General features: G+C 35.6%; 1 protein-coding gene across 2 annotated transcripts in view; it reads left to right on the top strand.

Moving 5' to 3' along the window:
- MED23 (mediator complex subunit 23) overlaps window positions 1-12,898 on the top strand; it is a 37,695-nt gene that overhangs the window by 11,130 nt on the left and 13,667 nt on the right. For both annotated transcript variants that reach the window (XM_068184486.1, XM_068184485.1), the window contains 7 exons: window positions 6,250-6,450; window positions 7,814-7,957; window positions 9,323-9,468; window positions 10,036-10,281; window positions 10,481-10,623; window positions 11,157-11,331; window positions 12,383-12,546. In XM_068184486.1, coding sequence (XP_068040587.1) covers window positions 6,250-6,450; window positions 7,814-7,957; window positions 9,323-9,468; window positions 10,036-10,281; window positions 10,481-10,623; window positions 11,157-11,331; window positions 12,383-12,546 — 1,219 coding nt within the window. The remainder of the gene's footprint in view (window positions 1-6,249; window positions 6,451-7,813; window positions 7,958-9,322; window positions 9,469-10,035; window positions 10,282-10,480; window positions 10,624-11,156; window positions 11,332-12,382; window positions 12,547-12,898) is intronic.

Below are 12,898 nucleotides of genomic sequence, written 5' to 3'. Positions count from 1 at the left end.
CCTACTTTAAAAAAAACAGCGTTTAAGATTTATAAAATAGCGTTGCTGTTTGCAATACTATAGTGAAGGTTGTGTCAGTGTTTCCATTTAAGAAACTTTTTTCAGGTTTGTAACTTGACTATAAAATTTACATGATCCTGAAACCTTGTGTACATTTCCCAATGTAATGGAATATACCAGTTCATTTTCTGAACTGGGACAATGTTTTTGAATGCACAGATTCCTACATCTTGGCTGACAGTACTCTGTGTTGTATATTATGATCTTTTGTACCTGAGACTTAAAGCAGCTGAAATGTTAAACCTTGGAATTGAGCTGCTAGGTTTACTGTTTAAATTAGTAGTATTTGTGTGTCTTTCTGTGTCTGCATTGACTTGATAAATGAGACTATTCCTCTATCCGTCTTGCAGTTGGTAAATAATACAAGATACAGACAAAAATTATGTTGAACCCATTTTATTCTTTTAACTATGGATGGTCTGTCCTTTCATGTACAAAAACCCATTTATGTTAATGCTGGGTTTTAACTCCTACTTCACCGTCCTCTAAAAGTAATTGAAGAAATAAAATGTATTAAATTGTACTTCTAAAATTTGTTTGCTAGTATAGGAATTCCTACACAAAGTTTCATCCTGGCATGAACTTTTATGGCCAAGGAACAAACGTGAAGAATGTAGCTTATAAAGGAAATGCTGACAGAACATGAACTATAGCTGTGCTACTACAGTTACACCATCATAAAGATGTTGAAAATTTGTGAGTTGAAAATATGTGAGTTGAAAATGCAGGTATAGAGGTGGGTGGTACAGTGGTATAGAACAGGAAATATGTTCCATTTAAACGTTAATATACTCTGCATTAAACTGTGGAAAACATTAAAATTTTACTTGTTTTTAGGTACGAATTACCTTTGTGTCACATTTCAATTTGTTAATGTAGCCGCCTGACAAAAATAGTAGCATGCTTTTCAGAAGTTGTGTAACTATATCAATGCTTTCAGTAAAATGGCTGATAATGTTGTATTTTATTATTAGAGAAATAACCTGCAGAAATTGAACTGTCGCTATAATAGAAGACACTTAGAAATGCAAATAGTGCCAAGTTTGTGTCAGAATAAATTCAGAAACACCTCAACGCAATGATCATTATTTATTTATGATCATTAATTATTTGTGTGGAGTTGCTTGTATGCCTGTCAACTATTTACACAGATCCAGTTGCAGGATTGGAGCCTTCATTTGAATCTTTTGGCATCACAATCTAGGTATGGTTCAGCCAGATTTGTCCTAGTTCTTGAAGATGAACAACGAAATTTTGTGGTTCAGTCTTAACTAAGCAGATCTGTGTTAGAAAACCATTCATTCAAGCCATCTCTGAGTTGTGTAAAAAATACACAAATCCAGCTGTCCTGTTAACCTTGCAGGGAGAAAAATGAAGGTAAAATATCGTATGTTTATAGATTCATATGTTCCTTTCAGGATTCTAAGTTTTCTTGTGGGGTAAGGTTTTCCAATAACCTTATCAAGAAGATGGTTTTAAGTCCAAATGTAATAATATGGACTTCAAAATGTTTCTTCTGTTGGTGCCTGGGGACTCGGAGTTTTTGCTACTGTGTACTTCTGTGTGGACATACTCTTGTATATATTTGAATTGGTCTATAGGAAGTAGAGATTTAAATTGTATTTTATCCTGTATATTATCATGGTTTGCAGTTGAAATCTTATCCTAAGGGTCTTTATGCAACCTAAATGACTCAACAATTCTATGTAAATTTATTTTCTCCTGCTAGCTGAGGTGTCAATTTCGATTCTTAGTTATTTTTTGAAATAATTTTTTGAACCATATAACAACTTGTTTTTTTTGGAAAATGATTAACAGTTCAGAGTGTCATAGTGCACTGATACCACATTAAGATTTGGTTTAGGGATCTTACGGTTGTTTCTTAAAATGGAGCTAAAGTATTGTCTTAAGTACATGAACTCTCTTTGGAGGTTTTGGTTTACATCTTTACCTTCTCTGTATGTACAGACTTGCATAAAGGATAAAGTGCCATTTTTGCTCGCATAGTTGCTGTTAGGCTCTTGTTGCAGTCCTCTAATCAATCAAAAGCTGTTATTTTGGGGAATATTTGAGAGAGGAGGTAATTTTCAGGTGTTTTGTTTCTGTAATGTAAAAGTGTTTAATTAGCAGCTATTGAATTAATGATTTTGCTGTTTAAATAGTGTATTTGGCTAGTCACCTTTTAAACCAGCAGTGGTGATCTGTAGCTTACCTGTGCCTTACTCTGTGCAGGTGAATGTGTAGTTGTGTTCTCTGCTAGCTACAAACCAGGATAATTAGCATGGGTAAGCTGTTGTAAGCTGAGCTGTTAAGTGAAAGGAATGACATAATGCAGTATTTAAAAATTGACTTTCACTTTTATTTTTAAATTTTCAGTTGATGCTGGGATCTTACTGTCCAATTTTACTGGTGATAACATGGCAAAGTACTTAGTTTAAGAGCTGTGATTATTTTTTATAGATTTCTGATTGTAAGGGTGTGCATTGAGAACACTCAAGTATATGTTCCTTGTTGAAACTTACTCATTTTTTTAATGAGGGAAACTTGAGAATGGCTGCCAAACTTGGAAGAGATGATAGAATCAGGTATAATATAAACAATAAGCTTTAAGGTTTTGTATCCTCATAGCATACAGTTTTTGAAAATGGAAGTGTGGGAGTAGTTCTGCCATGTTTTAACTATTTTAGGCATTTTGAATAGGACTTTTGGAGACACCATTTACTCTTGTAGGGATCTTGGCCTCTGTGATTTGGTCTTCTGAGTCCTTTTTTTAAATGCAGATATTTACCAAATGTTGTTTGCTTAAAATACTGAAAAGCTATCATAGCCATCAGCCAGCCTTACTGACTCCTTAAAGTATTTTTCTTAAAGGAAATACTTTTAATACTAGCCATGCCCCTGCCCCACCCTTTGATACCTACCCTGTCTCGACACCCCAGAAGGAATTAAAAATTCAAACCCAAATTAGAACAACAAGCCACCATCCAACTGAAGCTCTGATCCACTTAAAGAAATACCACTAGTCCGTTAGAGTGCTGGCCTTGAGAAATTTTAGTGTCAAGTTGTCGTGAAAGCACTTCCCCCTCCCCGTATTTTGTCATAGTTTAATAATGTTTTCAATGAAATTATGTATTTTCAGATCTTTAAATGTTATTCTCAGAATAAAATGTAGAATGTGTTTGTACAACCAAACTTTAAAAATTAGAGTCATGTTTAAGGGAAAAGCACAGAGATTTTTGAATTCTACATTTTTTCATACATAATCCAAAACAGTGTTTGCAGGTTTTTTGTTTGTTTTTGTTTTATTTAAGCTAAGCCATGCCAAAACATGAATTCCTACTTATTTTTGAGGGTAATCAGCTCTCACCTGTAATTTTCATCTCAGTTTATACTGAGCTTTTCTTCCACTTACGAGCAATTTATAAAACAAGGGCCCAATCCTGCGAGTTCCTGTGCAGCATGGTATTTTATTTCCAAGAGTTCTGAAACTCTAGATACAAAATCTTTGCAAAAATGTATATTCACTGAAAATACAGAGAAGAAAAATTGCCAGAAAATTAATTTAATGAGGATAGAATGTGATGTACTGCTATTTTTCACATGGAAAACTGTTTTTAAAGCAATGAAAGTGTGGTTTTTAGAATAAAAGCTTGAATTCATTTTTTTTAATTTCCTGCCCCTTAAACTTTTCCCAATCTTAGAATTATTCAGAATAGCAAAAATTTCTACTGGAAATTCTGGTTCTCTTTTTAACAGTAATATTTTTCCTGTTGTATTCTTTGAATAACTTTATTCCAAATTAATATAGCCTAACATGATTAGGTTTTTGGACATTAACCCAGTGCTTAGCAAACTATTAAATTTCAAGCCCTGTACATAGTAGTTTTGCATGCTGGATTATGAACTAGTCTGTAGTGTTGTCTGTTGCACCCTGCTCTGCTTCATAAGTAGTTGCTTTGGGAGGGGGAGAAAAATGAGCCACAAAAGTCCCAAAGCGTTCTGAAATGATGGTGCCAATACTGCTCTCTGTAACCTGTACCGTGGTTGGTCTGTGATAATGACGTTGCGTACTGGGAGAAGAGGTATCATCGGTGCTTTCTGTCTTAGCTAGAGGTTTGTGTTAAGCATGCTTCAAGAAAGCACAGCTGGAATTGTAGCTTTCTGCAGTTTTGAGCTGGCAAAGAGCATGCAACAGGGGATGCTGTTCACTGTATTTTGTCAACTTTTCCAATTCTTGCATTCTATTTTTAATTGAAGAGAATCTCTTTTTTTTCATAGCTAAAGAGTACCATCAATGAAGGTAGAACAAGCATCTCCTTTCAGCATCTCTCTTTACTTTTGTTATATCTTTATATATAGCCTTTTGTTAGGCTGCCTGGCTAGTAAGTCAAAGAATTCATCTAAGGCATCCCTGAAATGTTTTATGAGTAGTGGGGTGATCTTTTAAAATTTTTTTACATACACCTTTTTGCCTCTAGAAAGGGATAATGCATTTTCTTGATTAGTGTTTGAGCAGCTCAGTTCCTTTTCTTTTCTATCATAAAGTAATAATTTTTTCTTTAAGGCTGCATTATGTTACAGGCATCAGGCCAAATAAAAAAAATGAATAAATGTAACCATTCCTGAGTAAAGACTGCATTGAAACAAACAGGTTTGATTATTTCCAAAGTGCTAGCACTTTCTGAGATAAGTTAAAATCTCCGTGTTTTTTTTTCCCTTAGTTATAGTACATTATATGAGTGTTACAATACAAATGCAGGATAATAACAAAAAGTTGTTGCACTGAAGATCTTGTAACATGTGACTGTGACAAGCACATTTCTATCTTTCTCAGGATTTTTCATAAAGGTACACAGAGAGAAATGAAAGAGAAAACAATTTCTGTTTCTGCTCCTTGTTTTTCTCTTGTGGAATGTGTTTGGAGAATTGTTTATCTGGAGTGATCGCTTGGTTGGATCATGGTGGATTGTTTGGGCCTGATGGCCAATTGGATCCGCCCGTGTCTGGACTCTGGCACACAGGGTCACGAGTTGTGAGTTAATTAGATATGATAGAGAGAGTAGCATGTAGTTTTGAGTATCCTTTTTTATATAGTATATTAATGTATTATAGCATAATTATAAGAAATCATTCAGCCTTCTGAACTGAGTCAGACATCATCATTCTTCCCATTGGGTTCGCCGACATCAACAACATGTGACATTATACTAGTCTTGAACTGTGGCTTTATAATATGAGTTCCAAATTACTGGTAGTGGACTTATTTTATATACTAACATTTTATATTTCTATTTTATATATTCTGTACTAACAGAATATATCTGAATATATAATGCATTCCTTACTTGTTCATTATTAAAAATCATTAGGGGTGGTGTGTATTTAAAATTATTTCTGGGTTTGCATAGCTCACCGTGGCAGTCTAACATCCGAGGGATTTCTCACTCTGATGTGTAATTTGTGTTCTATTTACAGTATGTAGAACACAGCACTGATTAATTTTCAAGCCTTTTTGATGTTGTAACCTGTGGTGCTATGTCAATAGGACAGCATTTATTTATAGGGGTATTAACCAGATGTTAATTCTACTGCTAGTTGCAGGTGGTAGGTGAATCCAGTATGAGAGTGAAAAAGAGAATAGTCTTCAAATAACTTCATCACGTATTGGGATGTTTTCTCTGAATTTGATGGTATTATTGATACATTTTTTATGGTGATCCCTACTTTTTAAATTGACTTAATGGAGAAAAGCCAGCAAAAACAAGCCAGCAAAAAAACCCAAACCAAATAAAAGAACCTCCACCTGTGTGTTTAAAGAATGGGCTTTGTTTTCTGTGAGTGTGAGATCAGAGAAGTAACATTTTGCCTGAATATGCTATAAAACAGCAAAAAAAAAAAAGGAAAAAAAAGAAAAAAGAAACAACACAAACCCAGATATTATCTGTGCACTGATGAGCTGTGTTTTGGAACTGAGTAGGGGAATTCTGGAATATATGATAAAATATAAAAATGATTGTGACCTGTAACATAGTGCAGCTTTAATATACTGGCTTATCCTTAACTTAAGTTCAGACTTCATCTCATGCTTCCCAGCCTTCTCTCAAAATACTGTACTGTAACTGCAACTGTGCAAGTTCTGGAGTTAATGGCAAGGCTTTTGGAATACTGTGTCTGATCTCTGCCTTACAGCATAAGCAACGTTGCCCTGTGCTGGAGGACCAGCTGGTGGATCTTGTGGTGTATGCCATGGAACGGTCTGAGACTGAAGAGAAGTTTGATGATGGTGGAACCAGTCAGCTTCTGTGGCAGCATCTCTCCAGCCAGCTCATTTTCTTTGTGCTCTTTCAGTTTGCAAGTTTTCCTCATATGGTCCTGTCACTCCATCAAAAGGTAAATTGTTTGTATCGCTCCCACATTGTAAGAGGGATTTAAAAAGCAAAACCAGTATTTTTTTTAAAGTGTCATTCATCCCTGCAAGAAGTACCTTATGTGTAAGAATTAATTAAATTTTTAATCACTGTTCTCTCTAGAAGTCAAATTCTCAAGTTGTGGTGCTGTGAACTAGGTGTGTTTTTAGTGTTTTCAGTTACGGGATATTGCATTTTATTTGGATTCAAAGTGGGCTAATAACTAGAATAAAGAGATAAAATGGCATAATTCAGAAGATCTAAGTACTGTGCTGTTGTATCCAGTTTACAAACAAATTTTGAACAGAGTGAATGCCCTGTTCTGCTTGTGGACTAAAAAAAAAATGCAATGGAAATGGATGTAGGAACTTGCTGTTTGTCTAATCAATCTACTCAAGCAATCAAAGGTAATTTGTCCAATTATGATGATACTGGCAATCACAGTCCCAAGATGTTATTACTTCCTAGTATTAATTGCATTTGAACTGATACTAGAACACCCTTTTCTCTGGTGCTTAGGGTTATAGCTCTAAGGGTGGTGATGCCAGTCCTCCAGAGCTCTTTGCTGGGAGAGCTGTATGTTGTTGATGGTAGGGTAGGGATGTCCTTGCTCATTAGATGCAGTTTCCAACATGCACAACACATTGCTCCATCTTCATTTGTCTACAGTTCCGTGTTACATAAAAATTTTCTATACATGTTGTGTTACACTTGTGATGGATTGTAATTCTCTGCTGTCTTTGTTTGAAATTAATTTTACCAGGGCTGTATTCCTGTAAATACTGTTAATGAAACAATAGGCATTATACAACACAATTGTACAAATCTAGTATAAAATTACAGCAAGCAAGATAAGAGTAGTATATTAGTTATTAGGAAGTTGCTGTTACAGATAAAGAAGTTAATTAACAAAAAAAAAAATCCCAAGTGAGTCCAGATGAAGCAAACCAAAGTTGTTCTGGGTCTGGGATTTCCTATGTAGGAGTTTATAAAACCTGTGGCCTGATGCTAGTAGTGGCAATACTGTACTTCACTACAGGTTTACAAGGTGACAATTAAAGTCCAATATTTAAGTATTGCTAGTTCTTCAAAGCAGTGATCCTCAGGAGTTACATGCATTTTAAGTCTTAGCATTAATTGTTGTGGCCCTCACAGAGTCCATTCATGTGTCACAACTAATGTACCTATTTCCCTTCTTTCTGAAAATGATGTATGTTTCTGCCTAAGTCCTGCTATAAAATTCTCTGCTGAAACTGTTTTAGTCTGCCCTTCTAGCTTCATAAGAATCTTTGCAATGATTTTTCTTCTGCATGCAGTATTTGTCTGTTACTGAGTGTTCTTGACAGTTGGCAGGCCGTGGTCTCATTAAAGGGAGAGACCACCTGATGTGGGTGCTACTCCAGTTCATCTCTGGCAGCATCCAGAAGAATGCACTGGCTGACTTCCTCCCAGTTATGAAGCTGTTTGACCTCCTGTATCCTGAGAAAGAAGTAAGTCTCTGATATTAAAAGTTTTATTTTTAATTCAACGTGGGACCTTCATATGTCAATACTACTATCCTTCTTGAGTCACTCTTAGAACAGTGTGCTGCGTAGTTGGAGGGAGATGTTTCATAAGTTTTTTTGAGGATTTCATATCCATGTAACCACGTTTGTTTTAGGGGCAAGAAAGACTTGTTTTAAGTCCTCTCTTCCTTGGCTTTGGTTTGACTAAGGTTTTGAGGTGTTTATTAAAGCACTGAGGAGACTGTAAAGGAAAAATGTGTGATTGTATTGTTACATCTGGGCTGAAACAGAGTAGTACTTTAAATTCATTCTGTAGGGGCGGATCAAATCATATCTGTGCTTTGTACATTCCTCTCGAATTAAAGTTCCTGAGGAAGGGGGACTTTATGAAGTTCTTAAACTTTTATTCTGGCAGCACTGTCAGTGTGAAGTCCTGGTTGCTTACTCTTATCACAGTGCTTTTTACTTTGGGTAAATGGATAGAAAATTACAGGTGTGTGATGTATCAAACTCATATGTAACAATTTTTTCCCCTGCTACGTTAGTTTTGACTCAAAGAAATTCTTCAGTACAATTTTGCCAGATTTCAATTGCTTTTGTCAGCATCAGATACTGGAAGAGCAATAGGACGACTTAGGTCAGCTGTAGTGATGGCTCCAAGTTACACTTACTCAAAGTCTTTGTTTGACTTGTGCTTTTTAAGTGCTACATTTTAAGTGCTTGTGAAACTGAATCCTAGGAAGCATTTTTTTAAGATTCAGTTTCACAAGCACTTAAAGTGTTATCTCTGGACATTGCTCTTAAAAGGATCTGCCTTGCTATCGTGTTGATGATGTATTGGTGCTGTCTCATTTGCACTGTCAGCGGTGTTTCTGCAGCAGTAACTGTACCAAAGGGAAAGAAATTTTGGATGTTGACAAAAGGGGAGAGCCAGAGTTCCTTTTCCAATGGCAGTACTGTAGCTATGTCTGGATCCAAAACTTTTAAATTTTGTGTTGTATCTGTACCTTTTCATGAGAAGTGTATTAATGTTTAAGGATTGACTGTGACGCTGAATAATTCAGAATTTTCAGAAAATACTGTTGAACCACTGAGTACCTACTATGGAAGCAGATACTATAACTACTTTCTGAATAATGTGTAAGTGTGAGGCTGAGAGAAAAAGCATTTGCTTTGTAACTATATATGTCTGGGAACTGTATACTCTTAAGCATGAATTTCCTTTTGCCAAGGCCTTAGATAATTTGTTAAAATTACTGAAAACCTGATCTTGTGAATACTGGCTATCTAAGTTGGTTTTTCTGCACATTAATCCATGTGGTTTGTCACATTCATGTGTTCTTTCTTTAGTATATTCCTGTCCCTGACATTAACAAACCCCAGTCAACTCATGCTTTTGCAATGACCTGCATTTGGATTCATCTGAACCGGAAGGCCCATAGTGACAACTCCAAGTTGCAGATTCCCATTCCTCATTCTCTTAAACTTCACCATGAGTGAGTGTGGGGGTTTTGTTATGTTTTGATTTATGTTTAGGAATAATGAAATTGGCAGTTCCAAGTCTGTATTCAAAATGTGTTGTGTAATGGGATGCTGTATAAAGGTTATCAATAGAGTGACTTCAAGTAATTCAAAAAGACAGAGCTCCAATTCAAAATATTTCATAAAAAGTGAAATGTTGTTATCCAGCTAGCAGAAATGATATATTTTATCTCAGAATAATCAGTCTATATTACTGATAGAGCATATGAAAATAAATGAACAATTTTGCTTTGTTACTCTGTGGTTTGGAAAGCCTGGATAAGCAGTTGGGTTCAGTTTTTATTTGGAAAGGTGATTTTTAACTGTGTTTTTTTCCTGAGCTATTTCTCCAATGTAGAAAAATCATAACATGTTGAAACTGTCCATAAGAAGTAATTGTTTTGATGTAGTGCAATTAATAACTATTTTGATTTTTTCTACTATTTTATAATGGGTTTTATGACTGAGATTGTTGTAGCTGTATTCCTTTAATGCATGTGTATTCTTCTTTCTGCTTAATGTTTAATCTTTCTGCCACACAGGTTTTTGCAACAGAGCTTAAGGAATAAGAGTTTACAGATGAATGACTACAAAATTGCCCTGTTGTGCAATGCTTACTCAACCAATTCAGAGTGTTTCACTTTGCCAATGGGTGTGCTAGTAGAGACTATTTATGGAAACGGCAACATGAGAACACCTCTTCCAGGCACTAATTGCATGGCATCAGGGTCTATCACTCCATTGCCAATGAACCTCTTGGACTCACTCACAGTTCATGCCAAAATGAGGTATAGTATATGCAGCTAGCTTTTTCTTTTTAACCTGTCAATCTGTGTGTAGCTAATTATCATCAGAAAGGCTTCCTGTGGCTGGACATGTCATATATAGATCTATTAATTTACTTTAAAAATTAAAGCATGATTTAAAAATGTGTTGAAATTTCAAGTCCATGTTTTTGATTCAAAAACACTTTCTGTTTTTCCTCAGTCTGATTCACAGCATAGCTACAAGGGTCATTAAGCTGGCTCATGCAAAATCTAGTGTGGCCTTGGCTCCTGCTCTTGTGGAAACCTATAGTCGCCTATTGGTTTATATGGAAATAGAATCCTTGGGCATCAAAGGCTTCATCAGTAAGAAAGAAAACCTTTCTCCCCCCTTTCTTTCTGTTAAGTAGTATTTTTGTTTAATGGCAACTGGAGACCATAGTAAAACTGAAAATATAATGATGCAGCATGTCTAAATTAGTTTAATATAAAAGAAAGTGTGAAGGTTGTCCTAGTGCTGCAGTAAATTCCAGACTAGTAGTGCTGCTGTCCCTTTACATCTTGTACATCCAGGACCTTTCCAGTCGTGCTGTGTTCTGTAAAAACATGCTTAATGGAAAAGCATAAGCAAAGTTACTTTGAGACACATGGGATATTTAATTGCTCTTGTTAAAATAATTTGCATGTCTACGGTATGTGTGCTGTTCGTTCAAAAGATTAGCAAGCTGTATACATTTACAGCATCTTCAGACAGCACTTGCACATATGCTCTTTGGAAGTAATACACTTTTCAAATCAAATGTCTGTGACTTACAGCCTAATAAAACCGGTGTACTCTGTAGTTGTATTTCACGGTGTGATCAGTTGTAAAACTTACCTTTCAAACGTTTTTCCATAAGGTCAACTCCTGCCAACAGTGTTCAAATCTCATGCATGGGGAATTTTGCATACTCTGCTGGAAATGTTTAGCTATCGGATGCATCACATCCAGCCTCATTACAGAGTCCAGCTCCTCAGCCATCTTCATTCCTTGGCTGCTGTGCCACAGACTAATCAGAACCAGCTTCATCTCTGGTGAGTGGCGTTTGCCATATTTGTCCATAATCTCAGACTCTTTCTTGTCGAAAGCTGTATGAGAACTGTTTAAATGGCACTTCCTAGTCTTACTTCTGTGACTGTCTTGTTTTGGGGTGTCTCAGCAGGGCATGCTTCAGCAGTACTGTTGGATGTTAGCAGTAGTGCTCTGCGGAGACACATGAGACAGTGTCTGCACACACATGGCAGCAGTGTCATAAGTCAGCACACAGGACAGTTCTTGGACAGAACTGTCATGTCCAATAAGTACTTCTCAATTTCATAGTCCAAATTCAAATTGCTTATCCATTACCAAGCATAAAGAAAACAGGTTAAAACAAGTTTCTCCTTAAATTCAAGGCCTTGATGTCTTTATTGACCTCAGTCTTGTTTTGTCATTTAGTCTGTAAAATACAGATGTTAGTCAGTTTTAATGAGCACTGCATGCAAATAGAATAAACTAAACTATGGCTTTGGCATTTCAAAGACACAATGTTATAAAAATCTTTCCAATGACTTCAAACTACCTGGTGTGAAAAGTGCTTCCAACTAAAGCAATGGAAATTAAAGTGCTTTTAATCAAAAGTTATACTTCCTCAGCTTCCTAATTTCTTTAATAAGGACAATTTAGTACTGACTACTTGAAGATAGTATTTAGCTTTGAAGTTTCCTATGTATTATTCATGCCTTTTTATTTTTGGTTTTGCATATATTTATTTATATTACCTTCTTTAGATGAAGATGTGCAAGAAATAATAAGGGGGGACTAAATTGGAGGTACTTGGGGCTCTTTATTAGGGTCTCTGCACTTGGAATTTTTGCTAAATCTACTTTTGAGTGCTTTATTTGAAAATAAGGTACTGAACTAGTTGATAAATTTAATAAACAGTAGAAAAAGTGAACTTTTTCAAAAGGTTTAAGAACAATTTTTAAAACAAAACGTTTCTATATTATTTGAAGCAGTAAATGGAGGAAAAAAATAGGTATTTTTGGAATGTTAGAAGCATCAGCATAAGTATTACTTGCTAACTGGACTGTTTCCATCTTTCAGTGTTGAGAGTACTGCTCTAAGGCTGATCACAGCTTTGGGCAGCTCGGAAGTCCAACCGCAATTCACACGATTCCTCAATGATCCCAAAACAGTTCTTTCAGCAGAATCAGAAGAACTCAACAGGGCTTTGATTTTAACTCTGGCAAGGGCAACACATGTGACAGGTAATAGCAGTACATCCCAGTAAAAGCTGTAGTCAAACTATTTCTCTGAAGTACTGTTCAAAAGAGTGTTGTGGGAATGACCTATAAAACATACCCCATGCACTTTTGGTTTTGAACAAAAAGTGTAATTTTAATTTCCAACTACTTGTATTTAGGCAAAAATACTACTTGTATTTATTATTGAAGAGACAATGAGACATTCTCTAAAAATGTATTCAGAGGTACACTGTGACTGGGGTTTAGAGGTATTGTAATGTCTTATTTTGAGTTTCATTTTTGTAAATCTAAACGTTTGGATTGATTACTGATACATGCTATTTAAATAGCATGAAATACTCACAGCAACTCTATT

The sequence above is a fragment of the Anomalospiza imberbis genome, chromosome 3 (genome assembly GCF_031753505.1).
Source record: "Anomalospiza imberbis isolate Cuckoo-Finch-1a 21T00152 chromosome 3, ASM3175350v1, whole genome shotgun sequence".
Classification (NCBI taxonomy): Eukaryota; Metazoa; Chordata; class Aves; order Passeriformes; family Viduidae; genus Anomalospiza; species Anomalospiza imberbis.
Note: the sequence above shows the minus strand (reverse complement) of the source record. Positions and strands in the feature narration are given on the sequence as shown.